Here is a 19,985-nt window from a genome sequence, read left to right on the forward strand (position 1 = left end):
ATCAATTTAAAAAAAAATCCCCAGGTATGGATTATCAAAAAAATATTTTTTTAATAAATAAAATAAAACATAGGAGCCAGAGACTGTGCGGCCAGGGACAAGGCCCTGCCCCCACCTCCACCTGGGCCCCAGAGCGGATAGTGAGGGGGAAAGGGGGGCGGAGAGCAGCTGCTCAGCTACAATTTCAGGCTTTAAAGGGAGCTCTCCTCCCAACCCCTGCCAACAAAGGTCACGGAGTGCAGAGGCAGACGGGCTAGGGAGCCATCCCTACAGTCCTGCATTTCCCGGACGGACTGACCAGCGGAGCAAAGTGGTGGCCCGTGTCCTTCGCCTCCACCAGAGGAGAGAAGCCACAGACGAGGCAGAAGGCACTGCTCTGTGACAGTCACTAGCACAAGCCTCCAGAGTGGAAACCACAGGAGCCGGCGATAATCCGCACCCCAGGAGCCCTCAGAGAGATAGAGACCAGCGAGGGGAATGGGGGGTGCGTATTACAGACCTCTTTAAGGGCCCTTTCCAGAGGTGGCGTCCTCAGGTTCCACAGTTCTGTGCTTTCTGCTGGTTTGGAGGGGAGTGTTTCTGCCTCCTGACAACCTTATCTGAGCCACAAGATGACAAACGTCCCCCAAGTCAAACTGTTGTGGCTCCTCCCCCCTCCGCCCCTGTAAGATGAAGGTGACTGGGGGTCTGAGCTTTGGGATCCATAGAGCAAAAGACAGAATGCAAAGTGAAAACAGTGGGTTCTAGTCCCAGGTCTGCAACTTATTGGCTGTGCAACTGTAAGCAAGATACTGACCCTCTAGGGACCTCAGTTTCCCTGTTGTTATTTTTATAAAATACGTCTTTATTGATTTCAGAGAGTAAGGAAGAGGGAGAGAAAGAAACATCAATGATGAGAGCATCATGGATCAGCTGCCTCTTGCACACAAACCCCCACTAGGGACCAAGCCCACAACCCTGACATGTGCTCTGCCCAGCATCTTACAGGGACCCCCTGGTTCACACATCAACACTCAAGGACTGCCAGGCCAGCTTCCCTGTCTTCAATATGAGGGAGCTCAATGCTGACATCAGAGTGCCCAATAACGGTCAACAGATTTACCCTGCAGTCAAGGCAAAACTGGAATCAGAACACAGGGCGAGGAGGCAGAAGCACCTGTGACGAAGCCTGTCCCCCCTGCACCTGGCCCACAAGCTTTCCTGATTCCTAGGGATGAAGGGCATGGTACAGGGCCTGCCTGGCCTGTGGTAAATGCTCCATTCAGGTCTGCAAAATAAACATGAGTGAACAGGGAAGGGTCTAGCAAAGGATGTTCAGAGAAGGCCCCAGGAAAAAAGAGCTTGGGGAGCATGGGGAGCATGGGGAGCATAAGCTTGGGGAGCATGGGCCACTGAGTCCCCAGGAAAGGCCACACACTGTGCTAGGTACTCTGCAAACACTGAAATCTCACAACCAACTTTTTGGATGTATATCAACTAACCCTCTCCCATATTGCTCATCAGAAAACAACCTGAGAGTCTCAAACATAGTGAGGCAATGGCCAGCGTGGTACACAGGTACGTCTGACCACAAAGCCTGTACCCTTCCCACACTGTCACTGCTGCCTCCAGGCCACACACCCTTGAAGCCCTGCCACACACCCGGCCTAAAGAAGGTAAGAGTGAGGAGGGTCCCACCAGCACGTTTGCATCCTCGGGGTACATGGAGGAGCAGTGGCCAGAGTTCCCACCCCAATGAGTGTCTCCCCTTCCTTCCTTCCTTCCTTCCTTCCTTCCTTCCTTCCTTCCTTCCTCCCTCCCTCCCTTCCTCCCTCCCTCCCTCCCTCCCTCCCTCCTTCCCTTCTCTCCCCTTCCCTCCCCTCCCCTCCCCTTCCCTTCCAAGAAACCCTAAAAAATATGCCCACATCACCATGTTGTGGGAATGCAGACCCCTGAGACATGTTGTGGGAATGCAGTCTGCCTGTGTGCCCTAACCCCCACCCCACATACTGTGTTACTTCCCCTACCCAGTTCACTCCTTGAAACGGTTTCTGATAGTAAAGCTCCAGATGGAGAGAAAACTGAAAGGAAAGCAGAAAGAGATGAGGCAACTGAGACACCCAGGGGGGTCTCCTCCTGCGAAACTAGCAAATCTCAGGCAGCCCTTCCCTCCCAGCTGGCACCGCAGCATTCCCCGAATGTGCTATCATTCTCCTCGCCACAGGAAAGTGTAGGATGGTCACTCTAGAGCGTTGTAAAGAATTAAGGGTTTATCCATTTGACTGCATGGGCAGCTCCAAGGAGAACTGGACCAAGAGAAAGTAGTTGTGGCAGGCATACACGGATTCCTCTTTGTCCTTGGGGCCAACTTCAAAAGTGATGTCCATACAAGTCTCCACATTGAAATGGTCTCCTCCCCATAACCTTCCCCTACTCTAATGATCAATAACCCATCCCATCCACAAGCGACAGAGATCTCAACTTCCTTTGGTTTTCCGCCAACTTTTTCTCTACTGTTCCAGGCCAGGACAGAACCCAGTCCCCCTCAGAAAGGCAGCTTCCTTCCAGCTCTGCCCGGTCCAGGCGAACGGTGCCTGGGGCCACAAGCTCCAACAATCAGAGACACTGTCTCTGGCCGCACGGAGGAAGCACAGTCATGCCCCAAACCAACATCCTCACGGAAAAAGACACACTTAGAAGAAACACACAGTACTCGGGCACTCACACTTTCAGACAGACAGCACTTTTCTCAAGTGGAAATATATTCAAACAAATACATCAACGATGACAAATCGACTCATGTGAAAGATACCACCCTCACATACACGCAAAACTAAGAAGACAGGACAGCCAGACTACTCCACATGCGCTCACCAGAACTCCCTTCACCCATCCGTGCACAGGGAGGGTGTTCCTGAGAAATGTTTGCTTTGAGGCTTGGGAGCCTCCAGTCCCCATCAGGGGCGCAACAGGCTTCTCAGCCCTGGAGAGCAGGGACCTCAGTGCGGGTTTGCTCTCCCAGGGCTTAGCCCACACCAACCAGCACGCCTACCTCCAGAAGGACCCGGCGGGACAGGAGGCGTGGATGCCGGGCCTCTCCCATCGCTGGGCTCTCAGTTCTGCCTCTGGTCTGTTCAGCTCCCCATGCTCCCCTTTCCCCAGCGCCCCTCCGCCCAGCCCGACCCTGCCGCCCGCGGAGCCTCCACGTGCCGCTCCCTCCCCGGTCCATCCGGGGCGGAGCGCCCCGAGCCCCTCATCCCGAAGCCGCCCGCAGGGCCCGGGCTGACCCCCTCCCGCCCCGCGCCTCACCGGGTCCGGAGGGAGGGGGTGCGGCGGCCGCGCTCAGCCAGCTCCCCGGAGTCCGTCCCGCGCGCCCACTCTGGAAGCCGCGGCCCCGCCGTGTTCCCGAGCGCGCGGCGCTGGCTCTGCGGGCGGGAGGGGGCAGCGCGGGGACCGGCCCCCGCCCGGAGGCCGCCCCGCGGGGCGGGGAGGAGGCGGGGCCCGAGGCGGGCCGCCCGGCGCTTCGGAGTCCGGCCGCCGCCCCCCAGCGGCCCGCGGTGCTGCGCGGAGGGAGGAGTTTTCCCACAAGCGGCTGCCGGGAAGCGCCGGGAAGCGCCGGGACCCCGGCTCCAGGCGGTGAGTCAACGGCGCAGAGGAAGGAGCCGGGGCCGGGGCCGGAGGGGCGGGTGGGGGACCAGGAGCGGGTCGGGCCGCCAAGGGAGCGGGGAAGAGGTGGCGGGGCCCGCGGGAGCCCGGAGCGGGAAGGGGCGGGCAGGGGAGCGGAGCGCACGGCGGGGCGCGGCGACCCGCACTCACCTGGGGACCGGCGGCAGCGCCGGGGCCGGAGCGGGGCCTCCCTCCCTCCCTCCCTCCCGCCGCCGGGGCCGGAGGAGGAGCTGGAATGCGCGGAATGCGGGCCGGTGTGGATGCGCAGCTGTGGACGGGGCCGGAGGGAGTGGCGGCCGGGCCCCTCGGGGTGGAGTCCCGGACGTGGGCCCGCGGGGGAGGGCGCCGGGCGGGAGGGGGCGGAGGGCGCGGAGCTGGCGCGCCGACCCCCAACTTTGACCTCAGTTTCTGGATCCGGCCTCCGGCCTCCGCCGCTCCCGCCCACGGCGCTCCCTTTGATCTCCCGCCCGGACCCTCCCTCCTCCGCAGGCCCCCGCTCCAGCCCCTCCGGGCCGAGCGGCCGGCTCCGTCTCTGGAGCTGAAAACCTTCCTCTTAGCCGGAGCGGGGATGGCTAGTGGGAGAGACGGGGTCGGGCTGCGCGACTGGCCACGCGCTTCGCAGCCGGCACCTCCGCGCTGCGGACGCCCCTCCGCACGGGGCCGGAGGGCGGGCTGCGGGCGCGGGAAGGGCTGCTCCTGCCCTGCGGCTCCCACTGGGGACGTTCGCTCCGGGGAACCAGGAAGCAGGAATTCCGGGCTCCAGTTCCAGGCCAGTGGCCCGCGCGTGCCCTCCCGGCATTAGTCCAGTCTTTCTCTTTTATCCCTCGCACACCTGCAGAGTTGTCACTACGAAGAGTAATGAGTAACTCAGTATTTATTCAACAGGTATAATGTGTCCACCAGATGCTGTGAAAACAACGAAGGATAGGACCTCACCACCAACCCTCGAAGAACTTATCCTTTAGCCGGGAAGAACACTGTCGTAACGTGGGAGTCTGGGTTTTAAACAAACACACCAGAACAATTTAGTATCGAGAGATGCTGGAACCCCCTGTTTGGCAGTCTTCAGAACACTTTGGTTTAGAGTAATGTGTTATCACATACCTCTGTCTTATACCTTGTTGGGAGTGTGAAACCAAAGGAGTTTTGGCTTTTCCAAAAATCAAATCCAACCTTTTAGGGCTGTTGTCACTTAGCTTTGAACTTCAGTGGTTGTCCAGATCTTATCTCCCTCATCAAACAGAAACTTCCTTGAAGACCGAGTAAATGTCTGATTTATCTCTCACCCTGCACCAGCTTGGTGTCTGTGATGGATAAGTACATGAAAAATACTGAAAAAAATGACAAATGCTGTCACAGAGGATATTGAAAAGAAGGTGCTGTAAGTGCCAAAGTTGTTTCTACAGGAAGTATTCCAAAGATGTTTTGAACCATGAAAGCATCACTGGAGGAAGTATCCAATCTCATAAGGGAAGAGTGAAGGCAGCAGCTCATTAGCATATACAAATTCTGGTATGCTTGTTAAACGGTGAGTCACAGGAGGACCTGGCCACGCCTCATACACATGAAAAGATTGCGATAGAGGACAGTATATAAGCATTAGCCCTTTAATAATCATTTGTTGAGTGTCTGTTGACTGAGCACCATGCTAAGTGCAGGAGTGGGTCCCTGCCCTGCCCCTAAGAAGTTTACAATCTAGGTATGAAGATGAGACAATTATAAAGTTATAAATGGAAAGCCAAAGTAAGAAACACTGAAATTCAAGTTAGAGTGGACATTAATCTAGTTCTTGAAGGATAAATGAGAATTTACCAAATTAAGACTGGAATACTGCCTGGCCTGTGTGGCACAGTGGTTGTCAAACTATGAACCAGGAGGTCATGGTTCGATTCCCAGTTAGTATACATACCCACGTTTCCGGCTGGATCCCCAGTGGCAGGAGGTAGCTCAGCAGGAGGCAACTGATCAATGATTCCCTCTCATTGTTGATGTTTCTATCCCTCTCTCCTTTCTTCCAGAAATGAATAAAAATTAAAATAAAAATTAAAAACTTACTAAAATAACCACAAAGGGTACAGAGGGGTGATTAGGAGAAGTCTTGTAAACTAGTGGGCTAGAGAATAGGAGCTGGGGAGAATAGGTTACGGTAAGTGGGTGCCATGTTGTGAAGATGATTGGATTCCATGCTGTAGAGTTTGGGTATCATAAGGCCCTTTACACACAGGTGTGACATAACCAGTACCAACATCAGAAAGACCACCTCCCCTCTGGCAACAGTGTCAGGGCTGGATTGGATAATCTGATGCCTTAAACCCAGGCAGAGGTCCTGAGGCTGATGTGGGTAAGGGTGTAGGAAATAGACCAGAGGTGAAATAAACAAGAACAAGTGGGCTGTGAGGGTGAGAGAAGAAACAAAAATCCCTGAATTTTGACAACTGAACTATTGGTCGTACCATCAACTGAGACAATTCAAATGAGGAGAGACAGGGTGAGGTGGTAGGTGGGTCCAGCCAGGTTCAGAGGATTGTTGGGAAGGCAGGACAGAGCCTAGGGTGGAGACAGAACCACCTTTGAATGTCACTTCAGCATTGACTACTGAGAGGAAATTTGGAGATCAGACTAAATTATTCCCTTCAAATTTTAACTGCCAAGACTGTAACTGATGCTAGCTGCAATGATGTGTCCTCAGGACTTCAGCCTCCGGGTCTATACCATTACAGGCTTCTAGAGAGCTCTGTGCTTTCAGAAATGGCATATTCCCAAGTTGTTGAGGTTTCTCTGGGTAAAGGAAAGTTCTTAGATGTAGAAATTGTGTAGGGCGAAAGACTGACCGATTTTATACTGATTTTTATGTCCTGCCCTTACTAGGGGTATTTACCTTTAATAGATAGGACTTTTGTTCCTTGATACCAGGAATGAATCTGTTGGTGGAAATATTTCCTCTCTCTGGATCCAGCTCAAAGAGATGCATATGACTATCCTCAAATTACAACACAGTCCATAGCTCCCCTCACTTCTTAGTGATCCGGGCCACCTAGACCTCACCCAGGCTTGCTGAAGAGTGGTGCAGAAAGAGGTAGGTATGGTCAGAGCCCCTCTTGATGTAGGGTGGGTATCTGTGTTGTCTCTACTCCAAAATGAAAGTCAAAAATCATATTATTATGTTGTTTGGTATAATTTGCATTTCTTTAATAAATTTTGTTTTTCCAATCTCTGTGGTCACAATTACACAAAATATCCTTATGATACTGTGTTAATCAAATTCAATCACATCTATACCCTGGCCGGTTTGACTTGGTTGAGCATCATCCCATGTACTGAGACGTTGCAAGTTTGATGCCCAGTCAGGGCACATGCCTAGGTTGTGGGCTCATGCAGGAGGCAACCAGTCAGTGTTCCTCCCTCCCTCCCTCCCTCCCTCCCTTTCTCCCTCCCTCCCTCTCTCTCTCTCTCTCTCTCTCTCTCTCTCAAAATATCAGTAAAAACACATTTTTAAAAATTCAACCACATCTATGTGATGAAATAAATTCTTTACAGCTATTAATAACCATGTTTTTTAATAAAACTGTGGAGATGTTGAGCAGGTAGGTAGATGACACTTGCAGAGCTAAGGAAAGAATTTCAGACTGTGGGAGATGTCAAATGTAAAATGGGAGTTATTCAGTATGAAGAGTGAAAAAGATTAAAACAACATGGGTCCCTGAAATACTGTATATACTCAAAACATGTTGATAAAATTTCTTAATGTGCAATTTTTCCGTGTATAGGGAACTAGTTAAAAACACAATGGTGTTCCCCACCCATGTAGCTCAATTGGTTAGAGCATTGGCCTGATATGACAAGGTTACAGGTTTGATCCCAGGTCGAGGCACATATAAGAATCAACCAAGGGGAATGGTAAGATATGTACACAGATAATAATAAAAAAGGATCAACCAATAAGCCCTGGCCTGTGTAGCTCAGTTGGTTGGAGCATCATCCATGCTCTGAAAGGCTGCCAGTTCAATTCTTGGTCAGAACACATACCAAGGTTGCAGGTTCGATCCCTGGTCAAGATTGGTTTGGGAGGCAACCAATAGATGTTTCTCAAATCAATGTGTCTCTTTCCCTTCTCTCTGTCCAGTATCAATACAAACATATCCTTGGTGAGGATATTTTAAAGTAGCAATAATATTTTTAAAAATAACTAAAAAAGGAACTAAAAAGAATCAATTAATGAATACATAAATAAGTAGAACAAAATCATTGTTTCTTCTTTGCTCTCTAAAATCATTAAATAAAAACCACTATGCAACTTCCCACAATGAAATACTATGGAGGATAAGCAAGTATGAGGAAGGGCTGCATTTATTGACATGAGAATTATCTCCAGGATATAACAAAACTGAAAAAGCAAGCTACTGAACAGAGAAGATAATGTGCTACCTTTTGTGCACAAAGGATAGGAAATTACAAATATGTTTTTATTTTTGCATAAAGAAAATGGAAAGAAACACTGGAAAGAAACTAAAAGTGATTAACTTGGAGTAGGACAGGGCAAGGGAAATAAGAGGGGACAGATATGGAACAAGGCTTTATTTATTTTTTAATATATTTTATTAATTTTTTACAGAGAGGAAGAGAGAGGGATAGAGAGTTAGAAACATCGATGAGAGAGAAACATCGATCAGCTGTCTCCCGCACACCCCCCACTGGGGATGTGCCCGCAACCAAGGTACATGCCCTTGACCGGAATCAAACCCAGGATCTTTCAGTCCACAGGCCGACGCTCTATCCACTGGGCCATACCGATTTCAGCAGCAAGGCTTTATATAGTCTTTAAACTTTGTTTGCTTTGTTGTTTTAAGTATATTTTTATTGATTTCAAAGAGGAAAAGAGAGGGAGAAACAGAAACATCAATGATGAGAGAAAAAATATTGACTGGCCACCTCTTGCATGCCTGAGCCCCTCCACACTGGGGATGAGCCCACAACCCGGGCATGTACCCTTGACCAGAATCAAATCTGGGACCCTTCAGTCTACAGGCCAACGCTCTATCCACTGAGCCAAACCACTAGGGCATTGCTTGTTGTTTTTAAAAATACGTTTTTATTGATTTTGAGAGAGAGGAAGAAAGAATCATGGAAGAGAACCATCATCAATCAGCTGCCTTGTACACGCCCCCTACTGGGAATTGAGCCAGCCCTGACTGAAATTCAAACCAGCGAGCTCCCAGTGCACAAGATGATACTCCACCAATTGTGCCACATCGGCCAGGCAAGTAATTTTTTAATCCTCACTGTAGGATATGCTTTTCATTGACTTGAAATAGAGAGGAAAGAAGAGGTAGAAGGAGAGAGAAACATTGATGTGAGAGAGAAGCATTGATTAGTTGCCTCCCAAATGAATTGGGGATGGGACCCACAACCCGTGTTTGTGCCCTTACCAGGAATTGAACCAGGAATCAAACCTATGACCCTCAGTGCATGGGATGATGTTCTAATCAACTGAGCCACACCGGCCAGGGAGTCCTTACATTTTTTAATTTATTATTATTTAAAATTTATAGCTATATATCTGATACATAAGACTCACCGAAAGCAAAATCATTACTTTTTAAAAAATATTTGTTATCTTACAGATTAGTTTGCCCAGAGCAATCCTTACCCTAGAAATTGCATTTAGACTCCACTTTAAAAAAATCTTGGTCCAATTCCTAGCTCTCACCTGCCTGTCACCCTCCTTTCCTCTCAGACCATTCTTCCTAACTTTCTTGCCCCAAGACTACAGAGGAGAGAGAACTAATGGGTTATTATACTCAGAGTCCTTGAAAATCCTAAGAAACAGAACCTGAGAAGATAGTGCTTAACTACATGTTAAAATCTCAAGGCTTGTCCTGGCCAGTCTGGCTCAGTGGACAGAGTGTCAGCCTGCAGACTGAAAGGTCCCAGGCTTAAGTCTGGTCAAGGGTACATGCTTGGATTGTGGGCTCAATCCCCAGTAGGGGGCATGCAGGCGGCAGCCAATCAATGATTCTCATCATTGATGTTTTCTCTCCCTTCCTCTCTGAAATCAATAAAAAATATATTTTTAAAAAACAACAAGGCTTAAGAACCACTGTTAAACCGAAATGTGCAGTAAAAGGTGGCAACTTGACTGGGAGCACTCCCACTGCCACTCCCATTCCTTCCCCCCGTGTGCGCGCCCCCCCCCCCCCCCCCCCCCCGGCTGTACCCTCTGTGTAATCCACTCTCTTTACTTGCACTCCGACACTTGGGTCACAGCCAGACCCAAAGGCAACATGCAAAGGAGCTTAGACCTGATGGACCGAAAGACTAGGCAGACCCAGAATAAGTCAGAGACACCCATTTCATATTTTTAAAACTTCCATTAACATCAGGGATATTTTGGCCAAGGCTGTTCCTTTAAGTAGAAATGGAGAGATGGTACAGAGTAAGGAATGTAGGGTAGGATCAGAACTGAGACTTGAACATGGATATTTATCCAGAAAAAAATGTTTTTCATTCTTCTCAACATAGTCCCTGGAAAACCATCTAGAATTGTTTTATGAGAATTTATAAATTATTTTATGTAATTGGATGGCTAAAAAAATCAACTGAGATGCACTGTTTTATTTTAAAAGAACATGAATAAACATATTTGTCACCATCCTATTGTGCCAGATCCCAGGCATTTTACCTGGACTACCTCAACTGGTTTCTACACTCCAGAAATATTACTTTCTCCATCCTTCAGAAAAGAGTCATGCCATAGCACAACTCTAGTGGAAACATTGTAAGGTCCAGTCGTTGAAGATTGTTCGGCTTGGGTTGCAGAATCTGTGCTATTCACTTTAATGCAATTGTAATGTGCATCCTTGGCCAGTAGGTGGTGCCATGAAACCATATGTGACATAATTAGGGCTTGTTCTGACAGCATCAATGGCAAATCCTGCATTTACAGTAGCGTCTTCTGTGGAGAGGAATTATGCGTTAGTCTATAAAAAAGACTGAAAGACTTTTAAAGAATATACACTGACTATGATAACTAGGAAACCAAAGTAGGGAGAGGAGACAAAAAAATCCAACATGCAGTTGGTCAAGAAACGTGTTATGACAGGTGGACGGAATCTGGTCCCTCTTTGGCAAGCCCTTAGCTAGGGTCCACATGTGGAAATTTAAAAGAAGACTATAGACTGGAAAGAAGAGAGATGGCATGAGTACACAGGTGGGAGCCGTTCTGTCCAGAGGGGGAGCTGAAGCTGAGAAGGGCAGCTTGCAGCATCCCAGAGTTTTCTCCATGGAGCAAGAGGTCTCCAGTGATTGAGGAAAAGCAGCTTTAAGGTCCTACCCTTCCTCAGCGTAAGATTATACTTCTCCCACGTCGTGCACACCCACCATTCCGGAATCTCCCCTCTGGTTCCTTAACTCAAGCACACAGTCTTTTCCTAAGCAGTGTCTTCAGCCATGAACAACTTGTAGCTCTCCAGAAGGTACCCAGAGATCAATTCAAAACATATTTATGGAAATTCCAGACTGTTGCCAGCATGAGTGGGGAGAACCATGGCATTCAAAAATTGAAGATCATGTAATTCAAACTCTCAATTGACAGATGAGGAAAGGGGCATATAACACTGGTATGAAAAAAGGCCAGAACCCAGGGATTTTTGCCTCAGTTGACCCATCACTTCATTTCTGCACCTGTAATGCTATCTAAAGCAGTGGCCACCAGCCGGTGGTCCATGAGGCCTGAAAGGTTGGCAATCGCTCATATAAAGGAAGCAAATTGATGCTAGTTTCTTTTTTTTATTGATTTCAGAGAGGAAGAGATAGAAACATCAGTGATGAGAGAATCATCGATTGGCTGCCTCCTGCATGCTCCACAGTGGGGATCAAGCCCACAATCCAGGCATGTGCCTTAACCAGGAATCGAACCATGACCTCCTGTTCTAAGTCAGTGCTCAACCTGTGATCCACACCAGCCAGGCAATACTAGCTTCTTTTGATTCACTAAATTTCTGATCAAAAAAGAACCTTTTGCAGGCCTGTTTTAGATTTTTAAATAACATTTGCTGATAGCTTTCATGTCAATAATCACTGATATTTCCGGTCATTGAAAATATATAAAACTGGTCCAGCTGGTATGGCTCAGTGGTTGAGCATTGATCCATGAACCAAAAAGTCCTCAGTTTGATTACCAGTGAGGGCACATGCCTGAGCTGCAGGCTCATTCCTCAGTGGGTAGTGTGTAGGAGCCAGCCAGTGGATGTTTCTCTCTCATCGATTTTTCTATCTCTCCCCTCCCTTCCTTCCCACCCCCTTTTTAAAAAAATATATTCTTATTGATTTCAGAGAGGAAGACAGAAACATAGATGATGAGTTATTGATCAGCTGCCTCCTGCACACCCCACACTGGGGATAGAGCCCGTAACCCAGGCTTGTGCCCTCACCTGGACTCAAATTATGACCTCCTGCTTCATAGGCTGATGCTCATCCACTGAGCCATGCTGGCTGGGCCCTTCCTCTCTCTTTAAAATTTCTAAAACCACGTATTTTGTATTTTTTTTAAAATTTTTATTATTTTTTAATATATTTTATTGATTTTTTACGGAAGATAGTTAGAAATGTCGATGAAAGAGAAATATCGACCAGCTGCCTCTTGCCCGCAACCAAGATACATACCCTTGACCGGAACCGAACCTGGGACCTTTTCAGTCCACAGACCAACGCTCTACTACTGAGCCAAACTGGTTTCAGCAACATATGTATTTTTTAAAGTATATAAAACTGGCCTGACTCTATGAGTGCTTATAGTGATGCTTCCTTGAAGATTAGTCCACTATTGCCAAGTGATGAAATGTATTATTACAAAACATGAAAGAAGGAATGGATGGGACTTTGAAAAGAAGAATGGCAACACCTAGTTTTTATATAAATTATTTATTTCTATAGCATATAAAAGGTATAAATATGTCTTATGTAAAACAAATCACCTACACATTCAAGCAGCAAGTACATGAAGCTGGGATATATTAATAAATCTCTTAGCCAGAGTGAGCAGGAAGAAGCAGGGTTAGATCTGGTCAGGCCATGAGACTCCCTTCTCCAGATGTTGTCAATTACTGCATCCAGAGATAAGTGAACAGCTTTGTTTTCAAGGAGAGCAGCTCATTCGACAGTACATGAGGAAGGTGGTGCCAGAGGTCTGAAGGGGCTTTGGGCACTTCTATGAAGGAGGCACTTGATGGGAAGCAGGCATGCCTGAGATAGAAACCAATCTTGTCAAAACACGGCAAGGACTTTCCAGCGGGGGACAAGGGCCTTTTCATCTCCCAGACTCCTGTTTTCACACTGCTGTTTGATGTGGTACACAGGGCAACAGGAAGCAAAGGCAAAAAGGAAGTCCACAGAAGGGAATCAGAATGGCACAACAGCCACTGATTCCTTGCCCCCTGCTGGCAAACACCTAAATGCACAAAGACTTGGGAGCCGAGCAATACTGAATACAGACCTCACACAGGTACTGGGTTCAGATACACTCTGAGACCGGCAAGCTGGCAGCAGAGTCATGCTCTGTTGGGAGGTGCTAATAACCTGAACAACTTAGCAAAACTCAGGATCTCTGAGGAAGAGTGACAAGAGCTTGATCTGTACCAGTGAACTGTGCTTTAGGGTGCTGATAATTAATTAGTGTCAAGAAGAAAGGCCGAAAGTGCTGCCCAACAAGGTCCGCAGAGCTCACAGTCAGCTGGCTAGTCCTCACCAAGCCTCGCCTGCCCCCTCCCTTGACAATGATAATGGAAGTTTTGATACATAATGATCTCTTACTTTTTACATGGTCTAAAGGCATGTGTGTCATCCTCTACTAATGTCTCCATAGTTATATAGCTGTGGGAGGCACTCCTGGATTGAAAGTGAAGGCAACTGTCAAATTACTCTGTCTTAATTAGACTAAATTACCTCTTAGGTTTTTGTTTTCAGTCTAAACTGAAATTAAGACAACTATATAAAATTCTCACATCATTGATCACAAATTTGGCCATCGCCACTCTGACCGAGATTGGTGCCAGCCAATCTGCTCTGAGGGAAGAAAGGGAAGAGGGGGACTGCAACATCAGGACCTCCAAGCATCATGGGGACTGTGAGGTAACTCTTAAGAAACAAGTACCACACTCCCTGTGATGAAGACAATGCAATTCTAGGCTAATTTCCTACTGTGCGTTAGCTCTTCAAGTGACTGGCAGTGCCTTGTCCCATGGGTGTGCCAGGTAGGATAGCAGAATTAAGCCACCTGTGTGGACAAAATCATCACGGACTTTGGGTTTCCCAGTTCTGATGGTAAATGATATCCTAGGAACCATCGTCACCAAAACAAGGTAATGCTTTGTAACAGTGAATGCAGTGGAGTGACTCTTTGGATCCAATCTGCTATTGCTTCCTAGAGATACCCATTTCACACTCATATCATCTCATGATGACAAGCTCATTGTGGAAATGCCCAAGTCCAGTGAGTACAGAGATACACTGGAAGCAGAGGTTGGGAAACTACAGCCTACAGGCCAAATCTGGCTGCTGCCTGTTTCACTGGAACATGGTCACACTCGCTCATGTATGAACAGACTAGGACTGCTTTTGCAATGACAGAACTGGGTAATTACAAGAGAGACTATTTGGTCGTTTATGGAAAACATTTGCAGACCTAGAGACTAAAGTGAATTTAGAAAACTGTCCCTTCTCTGAAAAGATCTTCAAAAGAGAGACACAAGCATCTAATTATTAGAACCTGATTCTAGTCACAAGTTTCCAAGCCCAGGAAATCCAACTTTCGAGGCACAGAATCTGTTAGGGGCAATAACCTCAGGAGTCAGAATGTGTTCTGGACAAGAACCTTCCTCTAGTTTGAATAATGTCTCACCTATATGTTAAACTGCACCCTTTGACCAGATCTGTGAAAGGCAGAAAGGTGTGTGTGTGTGTACATATGTATATATGTACATACATATACGTATAGCTACGTACATTCGGGGATTATTCCAAGAGGGACAGACTGTCTTTTTTTATGCCCTGGGCCAAGAGTCAGGGAGGCAATATCTGCTCCCGAAAGCTCTGTAGTGAGAAAGTCCAGCTGTGTATGTGCTTCCGTCTCATTCACACGCCAGCTTACTGTCAAAGCTAGAAAGCCCAATGGCGAAGGCCTGGAGTGCACACAGCGGGTAGTTGTAGTCCAGAGTGAACACATCGTCTGCCACACGTCCAAACTGCATGACAATATAGTCAGCTAGAAACAGAGAGAAAATATGATGTTAGAAGATAATGTGGTTGTACTGGGGAAAGCCTCCAAAGAGGTCAGTTAAGCAGCGGGTCTCTTTAAAATGGGCAGCTTTTAGAAGAATGGAAAGATTTATTAAAAAGAATATTTGCTAACCATGAGCAAAGTTTATGATTCCTCTCAACTACAGGGAAGGGGAGGCTCTTCCGGGCCAGATGAAAGGTAAAGAGGAGAGAAAAGTCGAGAGCAGCTGGCTGGGGACAGTACAAGCTCCATGAGCTAGAGCTGCCAGGAACCTTTACTAGGTAAGGGTCATTTGCATTTGCTTCTCCAACAGCCTCCTCTAGGACTTCTCTGGTTGGCCACAGGGAGAAATCTCGGCCACTCTTCAGCCCTCAACACAGTATTTCAAACGTTTTACTGTAACACTGTTGTAAATCGTTTCTTTCTTAGATAATTCTCTCCTGAATATAGGTTCCTATGAGTGACAGGAAATGTTCATTTCCCCATCGTGTAAGAATATCCTCCCTCCCATTTCCAACCAGCCCTTCCTGTGGCTTACGGTCATTTTCATGGACTATTTGAAAGTTCTTCACAGATGCCTGAGTGACCCGGCCGTGGAAGTTCAGGACATAGGACTGCGTGTCATCATTCCACACTGGGGCCTTGTTGTGCAGCTCAATCAAGTTCTCCATCGTTTTGTTTTGCCATTTTGAAAGCAAGCTCTCATGGTCCTGTTTGAAAGGAAAGTCATTACTCTGTACTAAGAACCGTAAGAAACAATTCGCTTGGAACTCTGACGGAGAAGGTGGACAGGGGACTATTTCCTCCATTTCAGGAAGGGTAAAGCAGAAACAAAGAAAGCCAAAATTTAAGCTGCTGTTGTTTTTTATTCTTAAAAATTAGCATCTGTCTTTGCAGATTAAGAGGTTGCAAATCAAGCACTCTAGCAATTGCTCTGCAATGTACTTCTCCTGAGGTTCTGGAATGAGGCTCTCCTAAAGAAGAGTATGAGGCCTGGCTGTTGTGGCTCAGTTAGTTGGAGCATTATCCCTGGCACCAAAAGGTCACCGATTCGATTCCTGGTCCGGGTACATGCTCAGATTGTGGGTTCAGACCCCAGTTGGGGTGCCTATGGGAGAACCAATCGATATTTCTCTCTGACATCAATGTTTATCTCCTCTCCCTTCCTCTCTCTAAAAAAAAAAAAATCAATTAAAATGTACAAATAAATTAACTAATTACATAAATAAGAGTATGAGCAATACTCCAGTTCTGGAAGAATCAATAATTTTTGGATTGACTCTTCTATATTGTAATCTTGTCTTTTAGAGTCCTTTGCTAATTAAATATATTCTTACATTTTGTGGCCGAAATGGGATCCGTTCGTGGTTCATATTCATCCCTGGAATGATCACAGACATCTTCCTAGGACCTTTAAATCCAAACACATTTGTCTCCTGGAAGACAGGTAAATAAGACAGAAATGAAAACAAGGCCACATTCTTCACACAAGACTCACTTGGGCATGTAAAATGCTGACAATATCAAGAAAGCTGCTTATTACTATAGTTTAAACAAAGAGATAGATAATCAAGACCAGGATCATAATTATTTTTCTCTTTTTAAAACCTAATTTGAACATTTCAATTTAAAATAGATTATGTTGGCTTGAAAATTTAACTTACTCTTTAATCTTAAATGAACTTTGGGACAACTGTGAGCAAACTGTCCAATTTTGTCATTGACATTTTTGTCCCAATGGGAGTATAGCACTATCTGATCTACAGTGAGAATTACACATAAATTAAATGGAGCCTGTGTCAGGAGGTAAAATCTCAAATGCCTGTCAAGCCAGGCAGATTATATGAATAAGCACATCAAATAGATGCATATATAATATGTTTGTGTGTATATTCATATACTTATGCACATGTACACACACTGAAGTCATGCACAGTCATGCACATTGACACTTTGGGATCAAGCAACAACTCTGAAAGGAGGCACCGGGTGCCATGCAGATGCATACAAAGGAATGTAAACCACATCCAGTGGTCAGGAAAGACTTCTCTGGTGCCATCAGTTGATATAGTAAAGGCAAGGAAGGGAAAAGGGAAGGCTCTCAGGAGAGGGAAGATTATATGGTGGATAAAACAGAAGAGCTGTGTAGACAGAATGATGGCAACAGGAAAGAGAGTACCACTAGGACAGTCAGAAAGGAAAGGCTAAAGTGTTAGGGCTTTATTCTGTACACAATGGGAAGTCATAGAAGATTTGAAACGAGAACTGCAGGATCAAGTGGAGTTCTGTTTTAGGAAGATTTATCTGACAGCAGTATAGAATAAACTAGATAGAAAAGACTAAAAGCAAAAGAGATCAGCTAAAACCGGTTTGGCTCTGGATAGAGCGTCGGCCTGCAGACTGAAGGGTCCCAGGTTCAATTCTGGTCAAGGGCATGTATCTTGGTTGTGGGCACATCCCCCGGAGGGGGTGTGCAGGAGGCAGCTGATCAATGTTGCTCTCTCATCGATGTTTCTAACTATCTCTCTCCCTTTCTCTCTGTAAAAAAAATCAATAAAATATATTTAAAAAAAGAGAGATCAATTTGTAATTTATTGTAGCCCCTGACCAATGGATTAAGAGGTCATAAAGGTCTGTGGTAATCTAATGGTATTAGGAAAAGAGAAGGCAAAACATTAACACAGTAAAAGAATAAATGAACTTGGCAATCTAACCTAATAATAGAGCAATATGCAAATTAGCCATCACTCCACTACACAAACCACACCCACCAGCCAATCAGAATGAGTATGCAAATTAACCTGACAAAGATGGTGGTTAATTTGCATATGTGGAGGGAGGGAGGAGTGAAGACTGAAAACAACATAGAAGGAGGGAAAGTGGAAAGTAAGGCAGCTGCAGCTGCTGGAGGGAAAGCATTGGCAGTGCGCGTGGGGCAGGGTGGAGCGAGGTGTGCAGTAGCAGCGAGTGCACATGTGTGGCTGTGGAGGCGCAGCTGCAGAGGCAGTGGGGGGCGAGACAGCAGCAGGCGCAGCTGCAGAGGCAGTGGGGGGCAAGGCGCAAAGCAGTGTTGACAGCACGTGTGCGGCTCAGGAGATGGTGGTGGAGGTGCTGCGGGCCCGCCCTGCCAAGCCTCCAGCAGCAGGAGAGGTGGGAGGGGGGGAGGGAAGCCCGCCGGAAGTTTTGCAGGAATATTCCTGGAACAGGTGCCTAGTTCATAAATCAACTTGAATAAAGAAAATGACTCCAGTAACAGAAAAGAGGACCACAGAAATAGAAACAAGCTTGGGAGGGAAGATTATGAGTTCAGTATAGGTTAAGTTCAGTGTAAGTCCAACAGGACATCAGGAAATTAAGGAAAAGAGTACATTCTGAGGACAGCACTTACATAACAGATGGCTGCCAGCTCCTGCCGGCTATGGGCCTTTTCTTGGGCCTTGGCTGGGCTGACACCACAGTCATAAACTGTAAACTTGGTCCCCATGAGGTTGGCTCTAGAATCAAAAGAAATAATCATCATAATGATCTATATTTTTTCTCTTCCACAAACACAATCTAGGAGAGGTGTGTAACAGAATAACTGCCTGTTCTCCAAATATCTAAATGTTCACCACTTTTCAAAGATCTCTCATTAAAACAACGAAAGGACTTCAATTTTCTTTTAACTTATTTTTCTTTCTTTTAAAATATATTTCATTAATTTTAGAGAAGAAAGAAGAGGGAGATAGAGATAGAAACATCAATGATGAGAGAGAATCACTGATTGGCTGCCTCCTGCACGCCCCCTATGGGGACCGAGCAGCAACCCAGGCGTGTGCCCGTGGCTGGAATCAATCCTGAGACCCTTCGGTCTGCAGGCTGATGCTCTATCCATTGAGCCAAACCAGCTAGGGCAAATTACTTTTCTTTAGATTACAACATTAATACATACTCATTCAAGTATTTATTTGAGATTAAAAAAAAAAGAATAGCTATTTGGGAAGCACTGCTGGTGCTGCCATTAGGAGATAAAGGCAAGAGATATAAATGAAAAAGGGAAGGGGAACAATTACCTCACTATGGGGGATGCACTGCTATTGGTGCAGATAAGCTAGCATAGTGACACTAATTCTAAACAGTGTTTCTAATTCTTAGTCAAGTAGCCGTCAGTCTGGTAGTCATCCTATCTGCTTTCTTGTTATCTTGGCACAATATCGTTTTAGGCCCAGTACAAAGGGTATTTTGCCCTATTTTAACATTTCAAAGATTTGAGGCATAAGACATATAAATCAATTCCTCTGGGGTGGCAGCTCTGATTCTTTTTTTTTTCTTTTTCTTTTTTAATTTTTATTGTCTACAGTTTTACATATGTCTCCTTTTTCCCCAGTTGATACCACCTCCCTCCCCCCAGTCATTCCCACCCCAGGCAAGCCCTCACCACCCCAGTGTCTGTATTCATTGTCTGAGTCCATTTTAAAGTGGCTCCATTTATATTATTTTTTACAATAAGAATAAAAGTACCAGAAAGAATAGGATAGTGATACAAAGATGCATGCACCTGAGTTTGCCAACATAACTTTCCCCTTCACGAGATAAATCTGTTGGGTCAGTGGAGATAAGGTAGTTGGATGTTTTGCTCTTTTTCCGTTTTCTACCAGCAAGAAGAAATATCTGGGAAAAGAGAAAAAAAGGTCAGTTAAAAATGAAGTCAAGAGACTTGCTATGGTTTGTTCTCCCTTCTCACTTTGCAGCCCCTGCCCAGGGTGCAGCCTTCCTTGATGCCGTCCATCAGCAGCAGCTTCTTTGGCCCAGGCCTGAGACAATGCCAATGCCCCTGGCAGTGGGGACAAAGCCACCAGCACAGAGCAACATCAGCCAGGCACTGTACAGTGACAGTGTGGGGCCTGCTGCCCTGTTCGCTCCGCCACTGGCCACACAAGGACTACGGAGAAGTAGGTCAGCATGACAGCCCCACGGATGGCAGCAGCTACTTCCCCATGGCATGTAGCACCCTGACCAACATGTCCATTGTCATTCCCAATGGTGACAAATGCCTTGAACCTGGTCTGCTGGCCAGCACGAGACTGCT

The 19,985-nt window shown here is 46.6% G+C and overlaps 1 protein-coding gene and 1 long non-coding RNA gene across 4 annotated transcripts in view; one reads left to right on the top strand and one right to left on the bottom strand.

Moving 5' to 3' along the window:
- The first annotated feature begins 3,242 nt into the window (after positions 1–3,242).
- Positions 3,243–4,976, top strand: LOC123653221. Its single transcript, XR_006742898.1, has 2 exons — positions 3,243–3,615; positions 4,531–4,976. It is a non-coding gene; the product is annotated as an uncharacterized LOC123653221 (long non-coding RNA).
- A 7,572-nt stretch (positions 4,977–12,548) lies between these two features.
- Positions 12,549–19,985, bottom strand: part of TULP3 (TUB like protein 3) — a 58,207-nt gene continuing 50,770 nt past the window's right edge. For 2 of the 3 annotated variants that reach the window (XM_036454513.2, XM_045588361.1), the window contains 6 exons: positions 19,455–19,567; positions 18,306–18,411; positions 16,255–16,353; positions 15,456–15,627; positions 14,789–14,902; positions 12,549–12,885 (listed from right to left, as the gene is read on the bottom strand). In XM_036454513.2, the coding sequence (XP_036310406.1) occupies positions 12,851–12,885; positions 14,789–14,902; positions 15,456–15,627; positions 16,255–16,353; positions 18,306–18,411; positions 19,455–19,567 (639 nt within the window). In that variant the 3' untranslated portion in view covers positions 12,549–12,850. Of the gene's footprint in view, positions 14,903–15,455; positions 15,628–16,254; positions 16,354–18,305; positions 18,412–19,454; positions 19,568–19,985 lie in introns of all 3 variants that reach the window. The other variant, XM_036454514.2, reaches the window with a different exon arrangement.

Source organism: Pipistrellus kuhlii, unplaced genomic scaffold (genome assembly GCF_014108245.1).
Source record: "Pipistrellus kuhlii isolate mPipKuh1 unplaced genomic scaffold, mPipKuh1.p scaffold_m20_p_3, whole genome shotgun sequence".
In the NCBI taxonomy this organism is placed as follows: Eukaryota; Metazoa; Chordata; class Mammalia; order Chiroptera; family Vespertilionidae; genus Pipistrellus; species Pipistrellus kuhlii.